Source organism: Neurospora crassa, linkage group VI (genome assembly GCF_000182925.2).
Source record: "Neurospora crassa OR74A linkage group VI, whole genome shotgun sequence".
Taxonomy (NCBI): domain Eukaryota; kingdom Fungi; phylum Ascomycota; class Sordariomycetes; order Sordariales; family Sordariaceae; genus Neurospora; species Neurospora crassa.
This window is the reverse complement of record NC_026506.1, coordinates 2,137,733-2,155,479: the sequence shown is the minus strand read 5'-3', so window position 1 is coordinate 2,155,479 and position 17,747 is coordinate 2,137,733. Positions and strand designations below refer to the sequence as shown.

The window sequence follows — 17,747 nt, the reverse complement described above, 5'->3', positions numbered from 1 at the left end:
CTGGTCTAGCTTCATGTACCTCCCTCATAGGTACCGTGATCAGGTACCCTTACCGCACCTCCTTGTTCAATTCAACATTCAGCATTAACATCCCACTGCATACTTCACATCCCTTCATTTACTCAAACACACATACCCAAAAAGATCTATCATTCTCACGCGTTTTCATTGGATATTCATGTGTCATTTGGAACTGCCCTCTTGTTTCACGAACATCTACTTAGACGACACCTTACTGGCCCACGCACCACGGACGAGATGGATCACTTGACGACGACAAAGCATACCACCGACACTGAGGCAACACACACGCAAAAGATTGCTGGACAGAAACGGGACGCCAGCGCAATCACAACAGTCAGCTCCCAGGGATCTTCTGCAAGTTCTGGTGAGGGTTTGGAAATTCGCAATGAAAGCAAAAGAGAAGGCGAAGTCAAACGCCCAAAGCTCGGCGAAGAGCAGACGAGCAGCAACCGCAGTGATAATAACATGGCTTTGATCGAGGAAACCAGCATGGAAGGCCGGCAATGTTTTGTTACAGTGGGCGCTACCGCCGGATTTCGACCGTTGCTTTCAGAGGTCATCACACCAGAGTTCCTCAACTGTTTGGCCGACAACCACTTCGACCTTCTCAAAGTACAATGCGGCGAGGATTTCGAGTGGTTCGATGAACAAGTCAAATCTTTGCCTTCTAGTCCCGTCACGATAGAACGCTTTGCTTTTACAGAGAACATGGCCAAACATTATATTAGGTCACGGGGTGAGATGTCCGTGAGAATGCCGGGTGTGGTGGTTGCTCACGCTGGTGAGATTATCCCCTTTTGTCATCATTTGTCTCACTGAGAGCATGTTAAGTAACTAAACGGCTAGGCTCTGGAACAATTCTCGAAGTACTCCGGCTTCAGGTACCATTGGTGGTGGTCCCCAATCCAACTCTGATGGACAACCACCAAGCTGAGCTTGCTCAAGAGTTGGAATCTACAGGAGACGCTGTATATGGTAGGCTAGGGTAGGTTTCTCGCCCATTGATCAATCGTCCTCTCAATCGTTACCCCAATGTTCCTGAATAGACAGCTGACACACATTCACCCAGGAAATTGACCGAAGCAATCGCACGCTCGTTAGAACTAGTCGCCCAAGGTCCGCTCAAGCTCAAAGATCTCCCACCATACTCACCGCCACCATTCCCGGTGCCCGATTCGGAGCGCGTGACCTTGTTTGACTGGATGACGCTAACTTGCTATCCAGATGAGTTACGCAAGCAGCAGCACTTGCAAGACCTCAGGAATGTTGAGAAGAGCTTTCAGCGAGAGTTGGAGCAAGCCAAAGTGCCCCAAACAGAGACAGTTCAGGATCGCCGCCAGCGGGATCTTGACTAGGCGTCACTGTTAGCGGTTCAGTTGGTATTGCGTGACCAGGGCGGCGATTCATACAACTTGATTTCGACATGTGAAGTTCCATCTTTCAAAAGAGCTTACATACACCTTCAATGTGGCGTAAACGTGGAACTCACATAACGTGCCGTCTGCGGCATGATTACTGAGAAGAATTCCACAACCGGATTTTCGGACTAGGCACAGTCTGTTCCTGTCGAGTTCCGTGAGGGCTGTCGATGTCTTAAGCAATATCACCACCGTACAACGACAGCTGAAGCCCACTCTCCACTATCATCAATTCATACAATCTCGCAGCACATAGAGCGCATGCGATACATAGAGGGTCATCTTTCCGCTGCCACATAGCATCATTACTGAAACGACGGACAGTACCACAGGCCTGGTGTACACAATGACCAGATCGGCCAAATCCACAAAAGATGGAACGAGTTCCGGCTTGCCAGCAGAACTCGCAACTCGGAAGTGCATACTATATTGGCTTGTTGGTCCAGTGATAAACATCGAGACCTGTATCAGTGGACGAACCCAGTTCAGGGTGAGTATCTGTCTCCCCTGGATAGGTAAAAAGGGTGTGTATGGAAGGAGCTAAAAAGAAATGATAATAATAATAATAATGATAATGACAAAATTGGCGGATCGGTACCGAGAATGACCTATATGATACCAATCATCCCAGACGCTCACAGCCGTCACTAAGATGGCGCAGGAAGATGCAGATTGTAGAAGGCTGATAGCGAAGAAGCTCGCAGGAAATTGAAAAAAAAAAAAGAAAGAAAAAAAAACTTGGCTAACGCACAACCACTGACGAAAAGGATACGAGGCACCCCATTTCACAACTCACAACTTCGCCTCCTCCTTCCCTGTCTTCTTCCTCCCCGGCGGCGGTCCCATCAACTCCAAAAAATCCTTACTGAGCACCCTCTTCTCTGTCCCCTCCTTATACTTCCAAACCTTCCTGAAGTCCTCATCCTCCTTCCTCCACACCTTCTCCAAATCCTTAGCAATGAACTCGGCCGCCTCCTCCGCACACCTGGTGGTCGCCTCCATCGGCACCAAATGCCCGAACCCTTCCACGGTGCGTACCTCCACCCTGCCCGCCTTCGCTCCGCCACTACCGTTCCACCCCGTGCCCGTAAGCTCCAGCTTCTCCTCGCGGGTATCAGGAGGACAGACGTCGGACGTGGATCCAAACACATAAAGCACACCGGGGCGCAGGTGCGGCAAAAAGTGCGTAGTCATCATGGCCTCGGCGCGATAAAACTGAAAGTTGGGATCAACAGCCTGATCCGGGGGCAAGTCCGGCACCGGTTGATCTTGTTTCTTAGGGCGGTAATAGGTGAAGCACTCTTGATGTTTGGACGTCGTGAGCGTCACTTCCTCCTTTTCTGGAGAAACCTGGTGCAGGCCATGGCTGATCAACACCTCGAGACATCTTGGGTCCCAAGTCTGATAGAACTTGTTCTTCTTGAACCCCTCAGCGGCTGCCTGTCGCGAAGGCCAGACGTCCCGCCGATAGGCTGACTGCTTCATAGGCAGGAAGCCGTAGGAGGGACCGCGCTTAGCAAATTTAGAGATGACCGGGTCAAGCAGGACCAGAGAAGAAAAGAGGCGAGGGTGCATTAGCGACAAAGAGGCAATGGTGTTGCCGCCAAAGGAGTGGCCGATTCCGACTAGCGGGCGCGGCATCTCACGCCGCAAAGCGTTGACGACGCAGAGGAGGTCACGCGCGTGGTCATACCAGGATGGGTCGTTGCCTAGACTGGACTCGTTGATAAGTCCGGATTGGCCTTGCCAGGCGGCGTCGGCGATGAAGATGGAGCGGATTCTGATGCCGCGGGCGGAGAGGGCCCTGAGCAGGTCTTCCCAGAGGGGCTCGTAAAGTTCCTATAGATTGGAATTAGTGAATGCCAAACACAAACTTGGGTGTAGCTCTTGTTAGTGAGAATAACTGACCTTAACAAAGCCATTGGCATGAGCACCGATGATGGTCAGGTCGCCCGGTTGAGGATTGGGGTTGCTCTTGGGCATGTATTGCTTTACGGAGAGATACAGGACCTCTTCTTGGGAGTTGGCAGTAGCTCGGGCATACTCACGGATGTGTTGACCTTCGACTTTGTGCTCCTTGATGATGAAGGAGGAAGCCATTGTGGCGGTATACCAGCTATGGATTGACTGCCTGCTCTGATAACCGCTGGTGTTTGAGTTAAGCTGATATGTAAAGTAGTTGTCTTGTCACACTTTAGGCGTGCCGATCAGATGGGACAAACAATAACTCTGGGATGATGCCGAAACTGACGAGTCGGACTAAGGAGATTCCGGTAGTACGACCAAACGGGGTTCACAGAGAGATCAAACAAGGAAAGTGTTAACTAAATCTCCGGGGTTGTCGATCGTGGGGTTGTTCAAGGGTTACAGAGCCGACTGTTACGGGCCAGGTTGCCGAGGCACAACTGAAAGCCATCGTGGCGCCGGCTGTTGTGGTAGCGACTGTAACTACCTAGCCCGGAAATCGACCTCCGGGTTCCATTGTGTGATACCCTACAGTACCAACTCTCAATAACCCGCTGTTTATAATTGAGAAACATCTCTGAATTGGATAACGAAGACACTACCTACATATATGACTATCGCTCGCCAGTAGTGCTTGGCGTTATACCAACGCTCTTTTATGGTTGTAGCGGTGATCGGCAATCCACCAAACTGGAATTTACCTCTAATTATTCTAGTCAGCGTGTAAGTCGGGTACGTACCAGGCACGGCCATAAGACAATGATAGAAAAAAGGGCTAGTCTCAAATAGATAAAAAGTGACCAACCAACCTCACCTCTTCCAGATTCAACAAAGATCCACTGTGGTAACTTTTTCGGGGTTTTTTGCTAGTGTAGTAGTTCGTGGCTTGTCGAAGTTGTCGAAAGTGTCACATCTTCAATACCGAACACCAACATGGAAAGCGGGGAGATGCAAGTACACTACTTGCTCGGACACAACGAAATCGATAAGATACGGCAATCCATCAAACTGCAGCAACAGGGTAATTACACGGTCATGTGATACAGCGTGCCTAGTTCGCGTCATGGCCCCACCCTGGCTTTTTCCGATCGCGTCGCCTGCAGTGGCTCCAATTTGCCAGTGGCATGGACGAGACAAACAAAAGGACCGTTGACCGTTCTTCCAATCAACACTCAACCACTGGTGCATCGCCAAGTTGCATCTGTCCCTGTCGCTTTTGCAAACCACCACCCTCACTTTTGGCCACAATTCGCCCATGGAACTCGACTAGACAGACTCGACTCAAGACTCGGCGCTTCGACGCTTCCTGTAGAACCTGTATCATCATCAGTCCAGCGAAACCGCGTTTACATCGCCAAAATGGCCGGAGAAAACGAGAAGCCGGGTCTGCTCGATGGCTGCTCCATCTACTTTGTGCAAAGCAAGTCACTGTCGGCTAGTCTCATCTCAGAAGTATGTCTTCCCTTTACTCTACCTGATGCGCGATCCACAACCTCCTAAACACCTCAGCAATCTGTAGTTTTCCAAGCTTGTACACAAGCATGGCGCCCAACTTCTCGAGCCAACCAAAGATGGCAAAATTCCTCTGGAACACGCGACCCATATTGTCTCGAACACGATCGACTTCGAGCAATACCACGATGCCCTCCAATACATGATCCCCGTCGTCAACTCCAACTGGATCAAGATCACGCTCGCACGGAATAAGGTCGCCCAAGTGAGGCCGTACTCGCCCGATCCTAGAATGATCTTCTCCAACGTCATCCTCACCTGTGCCGACATTCCCGAGTCCGACAAGGAGACCATTATCGGTGCGACCATGGCGCTTGGTGGTATGGAATCAAAGGACCTGACGCGTCAAACCACCCATATTTGCGCCCTGTCCATGGACCACGAAAAATGCCAGGAGGCCCAGAAGAAGAACCCCAAGTGCAAGATTGTCCTTCCACACTGGTTCGATGACTGCTTTAGGCTAGGGAGGCGAATCAGCGAGGCACCTTATATGCTCCCCAATCCCGAGATCTTGCGCACAGGGCCCGACGAAGACATCACAATCCCACCGAGCGAGGCCGTGGAAGGTGCCACGTCCGTTATACCTAGTGCTGCAATGCCGGGGAGGGAGAGGGAAAAGATTGTTGTCTTCGCTCAGAAGAAGGTCATGATATCTCAAGATCTCCCTATCAACGCCCGGCTGCGGAACATCTTGAACAATCTGATCGAGCAAAGCGACGGCGAGGTCGTGAATGATGTTGATGCATGCGATATGTATGTGTGTCAGTATCGCGACGGGGATGAGTATATACGGGCGGCACAGCAAGGGAAAGACGTGGGCAACCTTGCGTGGCTCTACTACCTCATCGTACATAATGAATGGACGAGGCCTACACGACGACTTCTGCACTACCCGATACCGCGAGACGGGATTCCTGGATTCACGGGCATGAAGATCACACTATCGAACTACGGGGGTGACGCTAGAGTCTACCTCGAAAATCTCATTACTGCGGCGGGCGCAACATACACCAAGACCATGAAGGCCGACAATACCCACCTGATCACGGCTCGGATGAATGGTGAGAAGTGTGAGGCAGCCAAGGAATGGAACATTGAGATTATCAACCATCTTTGGATAGAAGACAGCTACGCCAAGTGCGAAGTCCAGACCTTTTCTAACCCCAGGTACCAACACTTCCCGCCTAGGACAAATCTAGGCGAGATCATTGGCAGCACCTTTTTCGACGAACAGAGGCTGCGCGAGGTGTATTTCCCTGGTGGCGAAGAAGTACTCAGCACGGCAGCGAAGAAAAGGCGCAAGGCAAATGACGCTGCGAACAAGAACGTGTATGCCTCCAATTTGGCAGAGACCGACGCCGGAACCGCGAACAAATCGAGTCCACTTGGTGGAAAGACAGCCATTAAACCACCACGAGGGGCGCAGAATAAGCAAAATATCCAAACACCAGCAAAGACCACCCGGACTACACGTGGAAAGGAAAATGACACACCATCAGTCATGTCCAGCGGTAGCCGGAGCGCCAAAGATAAGGCGTTGTCCAAGCTCCACCAACTGGCACCAGATATCGCTCTGTATGAGAAGGAGAAGAAGCGCACAGCGAAGGATGGTCCGTGGGGCGGCAAGCGGGCAGCAGACCAGATTGACCGGGATCGGGCCGCAAAGGAGTCAAGTCCAGCCGAAGACGGGGGCGAGGAGGACGAGACGGAACAGAAGCGTCCGGCCAAGAAGGCTAGGGTCTCGTCAAGCCCAGAGATGCGCATCTGCTTGACCGGCTACAAGAGATGGGTAAACGACAAGATGCGAGAGGAGGCGGACAGGGTGAGTGATCACTTTAGCCTGACACGTGCATTATATTGCCAAACTAACCTTTTCACCAGCGAAAACTGCGCTCTATGGGCATACAGATCGTCCAAGACAATGTTCCCTGCGACTACCTCGCCGCACCGCGTATGGTTAGAACTATGAAGTTTCTCCGTTGTCTGGCTCGCGGCCCCGATATCATCTCGTCCGACTATGTCACCGCCTGCGTCGAAGCCGGCAAGGTTTTGCCCCCCAAGGACTACCTGCTTGTCGACAAGGAAAGCGAAGACCGTTTTGGCGTCACCCTCCAGACAGCCATCTCTCGCGCCCGCGCCAATCGCGGCCGCCTTCTCTGGGGCGTGCCCGTCTTCTGCACAGAGGAGATCAAGAATGGAGTCCAGAGCTACCAGACCATTGCCGAGGCCAACGGTGCCATCTTCAGGGTTTTCCGTGGGCGCGGTGGGTCGGTGATCAAGCCCACTACGCCCGAGGAAGATGGAGGGGCACCGCCTGATCCAGTTTACTTGTTAACGTCTCCTAGCCCGGCTGAGAAGGCGCTGTGGCCCAAGTTTGAGGAGATGGCGAAGAAGGGGAACATGGAACCGAGGATTGTGGTGTCGGATTGGTTGTTGGATGTGGCAATGAAGCAGGAGTTGACGTTTGATCCTAGGTATTTGGCGGTTAGGTACTTTGCTGAGAATCCGCCATTCTGAGGATCATCAGTAGAGGTAGGAATGGATAGTGAGGATGTGGGCAGTTTATTGTGATCAATGTGTCCGTTTGCACTGTTGTTCGCCTTCATTCTATTATTCCTTTTATTATCAATTTCTTTTGGTTCTTGGAAGGGGTGGCAGCCTGGAGTAGCGTGGGTAGGTAAAGTGTTATCAATGTTCACCGGCGCGACTGGTTGAAATGGAGAATCCCATACTGGAACGTATGTTTCTTTGCATTCTTAACGGGATGATCGACATGTGTAAATATCCCCATTTGTGTCCATCGAATAGTTCGAATATTATTCACCATCATAGCGAATCATGGTATTACCATAGGCACGTCTCTTCATGTGCGACATACTCCTTCATCTGTTCAGCATCATCGTCTTCTTCGAAAGGGGACCCATCTTGGTTCACGATGATACTGCGTAGTTCTAGTGTAGTGTATCAAATCTTGGCGAAACGCTCGGCCAAGTTCGTTATGTATGTAGCTCCACCATGGACTCCATACGAGTGTACTGTGCATCCCGGTCCCTCGACCCATGTGGCTATGTATGTAGGTATGTAACGCGGTCTCACCATAGCGGAACAACTTGCACGCCGAGCGGCGCAGCCAAGTCGGAGTGAGGGCAACAGTTGAGAGGTTGTCTTTTCTGATTCTCCGTCGGGGCTACGTTTCTTGTCGCACTGCAATGGAAGGAATGGAAGAGGATATATGAATCGGCCGAGAACCGGCGACATTCCTGACTTGCAAAGTTCCGAGCGTGAGAGAACTTGTGATGATTGCCCGATGGCGACACACTTCGGATGACACCCTACAGTAACATTTTTCCGTGCGATGCTGAGTGTGAGGATGATGATAGGGGGAGCAGTATCCAGTATGAGGTTGGTAGCTTTAGGCAACGAGGATAAGAGGGATATGGACGCTATGTGAAAAGCAAAGGCTGGTGGTGAGAATGAGCTGGTCATACAACTCAAAGCAAAGCTCGAAATTGAGCCTGGATAACGACCCGCGATGACAGGTAACGAGGCGAGATTGTAAAGGGCGCAGTCATATTTTCCCTCCCAAAATGGTGTTGAAAAGTAAATAATGGCACGTAGCCAGTATGTACCTAGTTACAGGCCCACGACAGCTTCAGCCACGCCATTGGAGGAGATTGTTAGACATATCTTCAGCAGTTACACTACATGCGAGTGTGCCTGATGAAGATGGGTGACACTGCCGTCCCGTCCACGGGAATGTCTTGTGTGTGTCTCGTCTGTCGAACGGTTTCTGCAGCGCGGTGGGCGGTGTGACAAGCTTTCACCAATCATTTTCACTCATGCCCCATTTGCACGTTTGCAGTTTCGAGAGCAGATGATACTCTAGACGTCCGATCTTGAGGGATATGATACGAGAAGGCTCGCAAATCATCACAAAGATACTGAGCCTAAAGCGAGAACAATAAAAGAATTACTTTTGCTCAGTTTCCATACTGACTCCACTGAACAAAACAAGCACAGACAACGTTCATCGCATCTCCACGATCCGAGCCGCCAGAAACTCCACCAAGATCCGTCCCATCCATGCCAACGACCGGGCGACAGACTGTTATCAGATTTTCATCCGTACTGTATGTCTGTGTGTGAGATGTAAAGTGGGCAGAATCTCCACTTCCTTTCCACTCACACCTTCCACGTTTCCACTCTTCTCGTGTTGCGCAGCTGAGGAACGCCCACTGTTACTGGGACGAGCAAGGAGAGCAAGATCTGATAACTCGCCGGTGGAGCTCCGTAGCAGGAGAGTGTTCCCGCACGACATGGTCGTAAAAGCAAAGTGAACATAACCAGCTCAATACAGCTCCTTTAGCCAGTATACTTAGAGACCGTTACAGAACTGTGATAAGGACATAATATTCTGAAAGCACATCGACCGGAGTCACCTAGGAATTCTTCCCTTAGGAAGTGCCCGGAACTTATTTTCGAAGGTATCATTTATCAAAGATGTGAAGGGGCCCCGAGGCCGGACTGAAGATCATGTTCGAGGAAGATATCGGAGGTGGGGTGGGAACTTGAAGAAGTGGGAAAAGGAAGCTGGGGGTTGGGGCTGCATTTGTTTACATGTCATGTTGACCTCTGAAAGGCGCCGTGCATCGAGGGGCAGCAACAAAGGGCATGCACGGCACAAGCACAGCAAGCACAGCAAGGACGTTTGTTATTCCTTTGGCTATCATCTGTGTCAACTGTGTTGCACCCCTTACATCATCGCTGAATAAAATTCGGAAGAAAATCCGAAGAAAAATCTGAACTTGCATTTTCGCAAACTTTGGCCTCAACGTCAGTCGTACGAAATCACACATATCCTCATTACAATGAAGGAAACCAGACGTTTTTCGCTGTTGATTATTTCGTCATATAACGACATAAAATACAAAGGAGCAAAAGAAGAAAAATTATCAAAGAAGAAAAACAAGAGGTTGAAGGCTTCAAAGTTCGAACCCGGATTCCGGACTTTAGGATAGGCGTGTTAACCAGACAAGGTACCATTGAAATGAGCAAAAATTGAAGATACCAAGAACAGTACTAACGCTTTTGTCACAGGTTTTTTCCGTCCAACCCGCCACCTCTTTCAAGACCTGAGGCTCTTCAAAGTTGGACTGGAATTTACGTTGGTTGAAGTTTCTCTTTGGATTGCATTGGTACAAGTAGAAGTAGGTAGGTGCGCGTAGGCATCTGTTAAAGTGGCAGGTGGCCTAACCGCCCGTGCTTGCTTCCTGTGACTGCTCCAACTGAGGCAGCTTACCCGGTGATGGCTTCCCTTCCAACGTATGCTGCGGTTCGCCCACATTATCCCAAACCCACAAAAAAAAACAAAAAAAAACAGATGTCCTCTTGACGTGAATGCAACCCTTTTGGTGAGGATTCTCCGACATCGTCCTTCAAATCCATCTGCGACCCATCAATACCCTTGTCCCGGCCAGCTTTGAGTATCGCTGGTCGTGCAGTAGATGGCCTTGGCTTGGTCGGGAGCCACGCTCGATTGGCATTGTCTGGACCCCTTTTTACGCATTGTTCCCTTGCCAGCAAGTGGCCGTTCTCGAGGAACAGTGAATGCTATATGAACCTCCAATGTCCCCCCCCCCATCCTCAGCTGGTTTTGGATCTCTTCTTGTTTAGATTTCTTCTTTCCATCCTTCTTCAGGTTTGATCCCTAAGACGAACAGCAAAAGACGTCACATCTTGATCCTCGATCGAGATATCAACCAGAAAAGGTGTGTATATCCAAAATCGGCAATAACCCATCAATGACTCTTTGCACATCACCCATCCCCCCCTGTCCACCAGCCAGTCCAAGGTGCCGGCGCCGGAGAAGCTCGGTCCACGCCTTTTTTGTTGGGCGTGGTTGCGGCGGCTTGGCCAAAGTCTGATAGCTTGGGTTTGTTGTCAAGATAGACATGGGAAAGGGGCAACCCAATCCAGGGGCGGCAGCATTGGCAGGAGCACACTAGACTGTGGGACTGGCGTGGTGGCAGGATTGGCAGGTCCCTTGGTTCCGTCCCTACCTGTGTTTTTCTGCTGAGAATGGAATCACCTGGCACCCCAAAAAGTGACCCCAGCCTTCTGGACCTCTCGATGGGAGTCAAGAAGAAGAGATCTCGCTGGCACAAACGGCGCCAACAAACAGCGGTGAAAAGGGGGCCAAAGTTGGGGTTGGGTCGTGGGACGAGATGGCCTCTGCCAAAGTGGAAAGATAGTTAGGACGACACGCGCTAACCCCAAACCTACCCCTCCGTAGGCAGGAAGAAGCACAGGCACTTTTTGACGCCAGGACCCCCAATCTCTCAAAGCAACCCCTCCCCTGAACGGGACACGGCAATCTTCTCTTCCTTCTTTTTCCCTCCAGCTTTCTTGCCCTTCTCTCCTCTTCCTCTCCTCCTCCGTTACTTCCCCCTCCTCACTTCCCTCAATCCCCCCTTGACCTTCATCGCCAGGCCCCAATTGCCCGCACAAGATGGCTACCCGTCCCCAGAACATTGGCATTAAGGCCATCGAAATCTACTTCCCCAGCCAGGTACGTCCAACACGCGCTCCGTACACGCACATCTCCCGCTGGCCGCGTTAGCTCCGGATGACGCCCCTCCCCCTTTTTGCAACAATCCAAAGAAACACACGAGATTCCCCCAGCAACGCTGTATAGCTATCGCAGCACCAGCACATATTCTGCTTTTTGCAGAACTTTGCTCCCTCAGCCTCTGCCTCGCATTCCAAGCACATCGACTGACAGCTGTCATCTTAACTTTAGTATGTGGAGCAATCCGAGCTCGAAAAGTTCGATGGCGTTAGCACGGGCAAGTACACCATCGGTCTTGGCCAGACCAAGATGGCTTTCTGCGACGATCGTGAGGGTGAGTTTTTCCCTTCCCTCCTATTCTGATCCACTTCCACGCGCCTGTTCAGGGGCTGACTTGCCATGTGCCCTTCCAGACATCTACTCTCTTGCCTTGACTGCCGTCTCTCGCCTCCTCAAGAACTACGAGATCGACACCAACACAATCGGCCGCCTCGAGGTCGGTACCGAAACTCTTCTCGACAAGTCCAAGTCCGTCAAGTCTGTCCTGATGCAGCTTTTCGGCGAGAACACCAACATCGAGGGTGTTGACACCATCAACGCCTGCTACGGTGGTACCAACGCCTTCTTCAACTCCGTCAACTGGATCGAGTCTTCCGCTTGGGACGGCCGTGACGCAATTGTCGTCGCCGGTGATATCGCCCTCTACGCCAAGGGTAATGCCCGCCCTACCGGTGGTGCTGGCTGTGTCGCCATGCTTGTTGGCCCTAACGCCCCTATTGCCGTCGAGCCCGGTCTCCGCGGCAGCTACATGGCCCACGCCTACGATTTCTACAAGCCCGACTTGACCAGCGAGTACCCCTACGTCGATGGCCACTACTCCGTCAACTGCTACACCGAGGCTCTTGACGGCGCATACCGCGCCTACAACCAGCGCGAGAAGCTCCTCACCAATGGTGTTAACGGCCACTCTGAGGATAGCACCAAGACCCCCTTGGACCGCTTCGACTACCTTGCCTTCCACGCCCCTACCTGCAAGCTCGTTCAGAAGTCGTATGCTCGCCTCCTCTACCACGACTACCTCGCCAACCCCGAGAGCCCCGTCTTCGCCGACGTTCCTCCCGAGGTTCGCGACATGGACTACAAGAAGTCCCTGACCGACAAGGTCGTTGAGAAGACCTTCATGACTCTCACCAAGAAGCGCTTCCAGGAACGCGTCAACCCCGCCATCCAGGTCCCTACCCTCTGCGGCAACATGTACTGCGGTAGCGTCTGGGGCGGTCTCGCCTCCATCATTGGCCACGTCGACAGCGCCCAACTTGAGGGCAAGAGGATAGGTCTCTTCTCTTACGGCTCCGGTCTCGCTGCCTCTTTCTGCTCTTTCCGCGTTACTGGCAGCACCGAGAAGCTTGCCAAGACTCTTAACCTCCCCGCCAGACTTGCGGCTCGCCGGGCCGTTCCCCCTGAGTCTTACGATGCTGTGAGTATTCCCGACTGACTCAACCAATTCAATAATACTAGTCAAGATGCTAACGATTGTACAGATGTGCGACCTTCGCAAGCAGGCCCATCTCCAGAAGAACTACACCCCCAAGGGTGAGGTCTCTACTCTCGAGCCCGGCACTTACTACCTCGAAAACGTTGATGACATGTTCAAGAGGACATACTCCATCAAGGCTTAAACGTCCTTCACTAAGGAAAAAGGAAGGGAGGAATTCGCATTATACCACTATACACTAATAAGGATGGCGGGGGGTCAGGCATTGAGAGTTGGAGACGACGACGATTTCACGTACACTTTGTCATGACTTTATGGAGCAAGTGAAACCAGAAGTCCGGATGTCTAACTGCTAGAACTGGGAAGGTTCAGGCAAAGGGGTTGCTGGTATGATATCCAAACGGGCTCTAGAAAGAGAGATTTGGGAAGGAAAGGGAAATAAAGGGAAAGACAGGAAGAAAACAAGCAAAGGCTTAAGGGCAAGAAAGCTTTGCGATTCTTCTTACATATTACACATACACCTTATACTAATACTCATCGGCGATCATGGGCCGGTTGATGGCTCATGAGGACCGGGGATTTTATGTGAATATACATGGTACATGATATAATTTGGTCAAGCTCATTATTGAAGACGTTTGCACGCATGTTGATGTAGTGGACCTATGGTTAATGATTTCTGAAAAAAGAGAGAAAAAAAGGCACCAAGCACAGGCATGTATTGAGAATTGTTCGTTACTTTCATCCAATTCAAGTAAACTAAAACTCCAAGCCAGCCGTACATCTGTATTATCCTATTTTACCACCCTCTTTGTATCCAGTGTCATGACGAATCGTCTAAAACCCGGGTCGAAAGGTACACAGACGCCCCAAGTGTACTAACCAGCAACGCCTTCTTCTTCAGGAGCCAGGAGCCCGGCAACCACTAAGGCGTTCCATACCCAGAGTCTTTTCCATCCTCCGACCCCGTCGACCTCGTTTCGTTTGCTGCTATTACCGAGATCTGGGGAACGAGTATATCCTCCACTGCCACAACTGCCTTGGCAAGACCGTCCGTTTTCTCTGCCCCCGGCGCGATGTGGCTGGCGATGGTCTGAACCTTTTGCTGGACGGGAACAACTTGAACCCTGATGGTATCCTCCTTAACCAGAAGAGGTGGAGGTGCAGTGATGTCGGTCTTTTCCTTCTTCGAGTGTTTCCTCTTGGACTTCTTCTCCTTGAAACGTTCTGGTTCAGACTCGGATTCAGATTCGGATGAAGAGGATTTGGTTGATGATGATGATGATGATGATGATGATGACGATGATGACGAAGAATTGTCGGAGAAGTCAGCGTCACTGATTGCTGCTTTCATTGTTGACTTTTTGGACGAGGACTTCTTGGAGGTTACTTTGTTGTGTTTACTGCTCTTTTTTGACTTTTTGGTTTCCGTTTTATCTTTCCCACCCTTCTCCTCCTTTTTCGTTCCCTTCTTCTCAGCCTCTGCTTTCTCCTCCTTCTCCCTCCGTTCCCTCGCCTCCCTCAAGTCCTTCTCCATCTTCTCCTTTCGTGCGTCCACAACCCACTGTTCTGCCCCCTCCACTGCCGCGGTTGCGTTCCGCTTGTGTTTCAACAAAAACCCCTGGATCTCGGCGGGACTGAACTCGTGCGCGGGGATCTTGTCCGCGAACTGGTCGGCCAACTCGACTACTTTGAGAGTGGCTTCGTTGCGAGCGAGTTCGCGCCGCGCTTCGGCTGCTGCTGCTGCTGCTGCTCCTGCTGGGCTTGTTGAAGTAGATGGGGTTTTGAAAAGGTCCTTGGAATCGGCATCAGAGGGTGTGTCAACATCGTCGCCTTCAAGCGGGGCAAATATTGCCCGGAAAATGGCCGCCGTCATCTCCTTATCTGCACGCCCAAACTCAACGATCATGTCGACTCGCCCCGGCCGGATCAGGGCCTTGTCTAGCTTCTTGAGGTGGTTGGTGGTCATGATGAGAACGCGGCCCTCCTGTGAGGCGACGCCATCCAAGATATTGAGGAGGCCCGAGAGGGAGAGGCGGCCGCTTGGGGTGGGGGTGGTGGCTGTACCATCTCCTGCGGTGATTTGACCGGGAACCATGTCATCGCTGCCGCCATCGATGGCCGCACCCTTGCCATCTTCGCGTGTATGGGTAAGGCCGGCCGTGTCGATATCCTCCAGCAAAACAACGCACCGACGTGGAAGCTCGGAGAAGAGAGACGCGAGGTTCTCCTCATTGGCGGCGATGGACGACAGGCTAACGATGTAAATTCTCATCTTGAAAAATCCGGCTAGCGCCAAACTCAACGAAGACTTGCCCGTGCCAGGAGGTCCATGGAGGAGGTAGCCCCTGCGGTAGGGAATCCCACGGTTGGCGTACCATCTGCGCGTTGCCGGGTTGAGGTAATCCGTCACATCATCAATCAGATCTTTCTTGACCTTCTCGTTCAGGATGACGGTGGAAAAAGGGCGCGAGGTGCGCGCCATGCATCGCTGCCAGGTGGGTTCACTACCCGATCCTTTAGCCGTTCCGCGGTAAATGAGCGTCTTGGCCTCGTCGCGCTTCATGTACACCTCTCTGGCCTCTAGCAACAGCTCCTTCAGGATCCAAGGATCTCTGCCAAAGCACTTGATGGAAATCTCCTCCCGCTCGCTGGAGAGAGAATACCCAGCCATGTCGCGGCTCTGCTGCCGGCGAAAGCACAGCAGGCGCCCATTATACCAGAACCAGTGGCTGCCGAACGTGGGCGTGTACGCCAAGGCTTTCTTCCCTCCCTTGGTGGACTGGACATGGTCATCTTCTTCGGTCCCGTCTTCAGCCTCGTCGTCGTAGTCGTACCGCCACAGCCACCAGAAGCGCGAGTTCAGGTTCGTGTTGACGACGAAGCGCCGCGCGCCCTGGGCAAACTTTTGCGCGGCCACCCAGCCCATCAGCATGTTGTAGATCTCGTCGTCGGTGCGCACATCCACGACTGACATCATATAACGGTCGATTAGGTCCCAGCAGTAATCGCTAAAATACTGCCAGGCGAACGTGAGGGCGCCGCATATTAGGACGAGCGGGATGTATACGTTGAGGTCGATGTTGAGGTTCTTTTGGACGAAAGCTGAGAATGTTGAGAAGCCGGGGAAGAACATGTCCAAGAGGACCATTTGGCCGGTCACAGGAGCGCCGGTAGTAGAGGCGGCAGGATTCGACACGGTAGAAGAGGTACCATCGGAGCATGAGACCGTTTGCCCGGCCATGTGTTGAAGTAGAGTGTCCATGTTGGTTTTCTGGGCAGCGGGTTTGAAGACCGCTGTCTGTGATGATGTTGTCTGGAATTTGAGCCGGGAAAGAAACAGCGGAAGAAGGAATGGTGCTCTTATATTATCAGATCTGTTTGCTTGTCGTCACTTCTCAGTTTCGGTTTGTTGAATCCTTTGAGGTGGTGTATGTGTATCTGTAGCCGTAAGAGTCCCGCCTCTCGTTCTCTTTGAAGTTGGTTTGGCGTGACACAGGCCCGCCCGTTGCGCCGAATTGGACAAGCCGGCTAAACACAGTCAACCAGTAGTGAAACGAGAAACAGGTTAACGGTGACGAGTTTGAGAATTGTTCGGTTTAGCGTGTGAGAGCGCCGAGTTGCAAACTGGATACACCTAATGGTACAATACGAAGAGAGTGGCGTAACCGAACTTGTGTTCCCCTTCAATGTCCCTGAAGAGGCGTAGTTGAACGAGGTGTTCCAGCAAAGGCAGAGTCAATCGACTTCATATGTCGGCTTCGTTTGGTTGAGTGGTTTTAGGCTCCAGACTGTCGGAACTCCCGACTGGAGGATGGTTGGGATGAATGGTCAAGTCGACATGCAGAAAATATCGGGCGTTGAGCCCTTATATACTCTGGTGTATGGATTCATGGAGAGTAAGGATACGTTAACCGCCAGGCAGCGATACAGTCAGCATAGTAGTAGCTGGGTTAAAATACCTCTGAAAGAAGTACCTTTTAAGGAGGTGAGCAGAGAAAGAGGGCAAATAAGTACACCGAGTAACAATCTCCTGGGCCGCCACTTAACACGGCCAGGAGGGTGTACGCGCCGTGAAGGTATTAGGGTACACATGGTCCCTTGTCATCCCATGCATGTGATGTCAAGAAAATTGGGAGAGGGTCTAGCATGATGTTGACTAGAGCGAAGAACTGGTCTCCACGTATCGGGTAAGGTGCGAATCAGAATCAGCCGCAGCCCACATCAGCATAACGCAAGGGCTCCCGTCAGCACCGGGTCCCAAGAGAGACGCAGCATGCAATGCAGTATTGCTGTAGGTTAGGACAACCAGTTGCAAAGCAATGCCACTGGACATGACTGAAAGGTGGCTTGCAACCGTGATTTGGCCTTGCAAGGATACTGCAGTGGTGGCCGGGTCTCCAAAGTCAGAAAGGGGAACTCCTCAACAGCTCTCAATTCATCGTCACATGCAACCATCCATTCAGTAACCCTTACAGCGCAAGACGGGATGAAACTGCATGGCAGAAGCACCCGCACGAATTGCAGGCCGGCGGTGACAGCGAAACAGTCAACGTTGGAAACTTGGCGATACCGCGGCATGACGCATGGTGCAAGTTCGGAATGTAGCTGACGACTCGACAGCTGTCCCCCCCGGCTGTGAATCGCGGCCGTCCTCATTCGGGAACATGGTGTCTTTGCTGACCACCCACCCAGAGTGGACTCCCACGCCGTTACTCGTTTCTTTGAAGGGTCATGCAAGATCGAACCCAACCTCCCGGGCAGT

At 51.8% G+C, this 17,747-nt stretch overlaps 5 protein-coding genes across 6 annotated transcripts; 3 read left to right on the top strand and 2 right to left on the bottom strand.

Annotated features, from left to right (window-relative positions):
* Window positions 1–4: 4 nt before the first annotated feature.
* Window positions 5–2,056, top strand: NCU17108. 2 transcript variants are annotated; one of them, XM_011396792.1, is made up of 4 exons: window positions 117–805; window positions 871–1,009; window positions 1,094–1,140; window positions 1,249–1,488. In XM_011396792.1, the coding sequence occupies exons 1-4, from the start codon at window positions 259–261 to the stop codon at window positions 1,377–1,379; spliced, it is 864 nt and encodes a 287-aa protein (XP_011395094.1). In that variant the 5' UTR covers window positions 117–258; the 3' UTR covers window positions 1,380–1,488. The 2 variants fall into 2 exon arrangements, with proteins under 2 accessions (XP_011395093.1, XP_011395094.1); XM_011396791.1 differs by having other exon boundaries at window positions 5–805; window positions 1,094–2,056.
* Window positions 1,853–4,245, bottom strand: NCU03925 (toxin biosynthesis protein). The gene is made up of 4 exons (XM_952471.2): window positions 4,222–4,245; window positions 4,014–4,110; window positions 3,351–3,935; window positions 1,853–3,281 (listed from the first exon to the last, which is right to left on the bottom strand). Exons 3-4 carry the CDS (start codon window positions 3,540–3,542, stop codon window positions 2,235–2,237), a joined length of 1,239 nt encoding a protein of 412 aa, XP_957564.1. The 5' UTR covers window positions 3,543–3,935; window positions 4,014–4,110; window positions 4,222–4,245; the 3' UTR covers window positions 1,853–2,234.
* Window positions 4,246–4,534: 289 nt separating this feature from the next.
* On the top strand, window positions 4,535–7,768 carry NCU03924 (DNA repair protein Rtt107). Its single transcript, XM_952470.3, has 3 exons — window positions 4,535–4,859; window positions 4,927–6,741; window positions 6,801–7,768. The coding sequence occupies exons 1-3, from the start codon at window positions 4,767–4,769 to the stop codon at window positions 7,434–7,436; spliced, it is 2,544 nt and encodes an 847-aa protein (XP_957563.2). The 5' UTR covers window positions 4,535–4,766; the 3' UTR covers window positions 7,437–7,768.
* Window positions 7,769–10,746: 2,978 nt separating this feature from the next.
* NCU03922 (hydroxymethylglutaryl-CoA synthase) lies at window positions 10,747–13,742 on the top strand. The gene is made up of 4 exons (XM_952468.3): window positions 10,747–11,487; window positions 11,719–11,821; window positions 11,901–12,964; window positions 13,029–13,742. Exons 1-4 carry the CDS (start codon window positions 11,428–11,430, stop codon window positions 13,164–13,166), a joined length of 1,365 nt encoding a protein of 454 aa, XP_957561.1. The 5' UTR covers window positions 10,747–11,427; the 3' UTR covers window positions 13,167–13,742.
* Window positions 13,640–17,086, bottom strand: NCU03921 (mitochondrial chaperone bcs1). Its single transcript, XM_952467.3, has one exon. The coding sequence runs from the start codon at window positions 16,245–16,247 to the stop codon at window positions 13,908–13,910; it is 2,340 nt and encodes a 779-aa protein (XP_957560.3). The 5' UTR covers window positions 16,248–17,086; the 3' UTR covers window positions 13,640–13,907.
* Window positions 17,087–17,747: the final 661 nt, after the last annotated feature.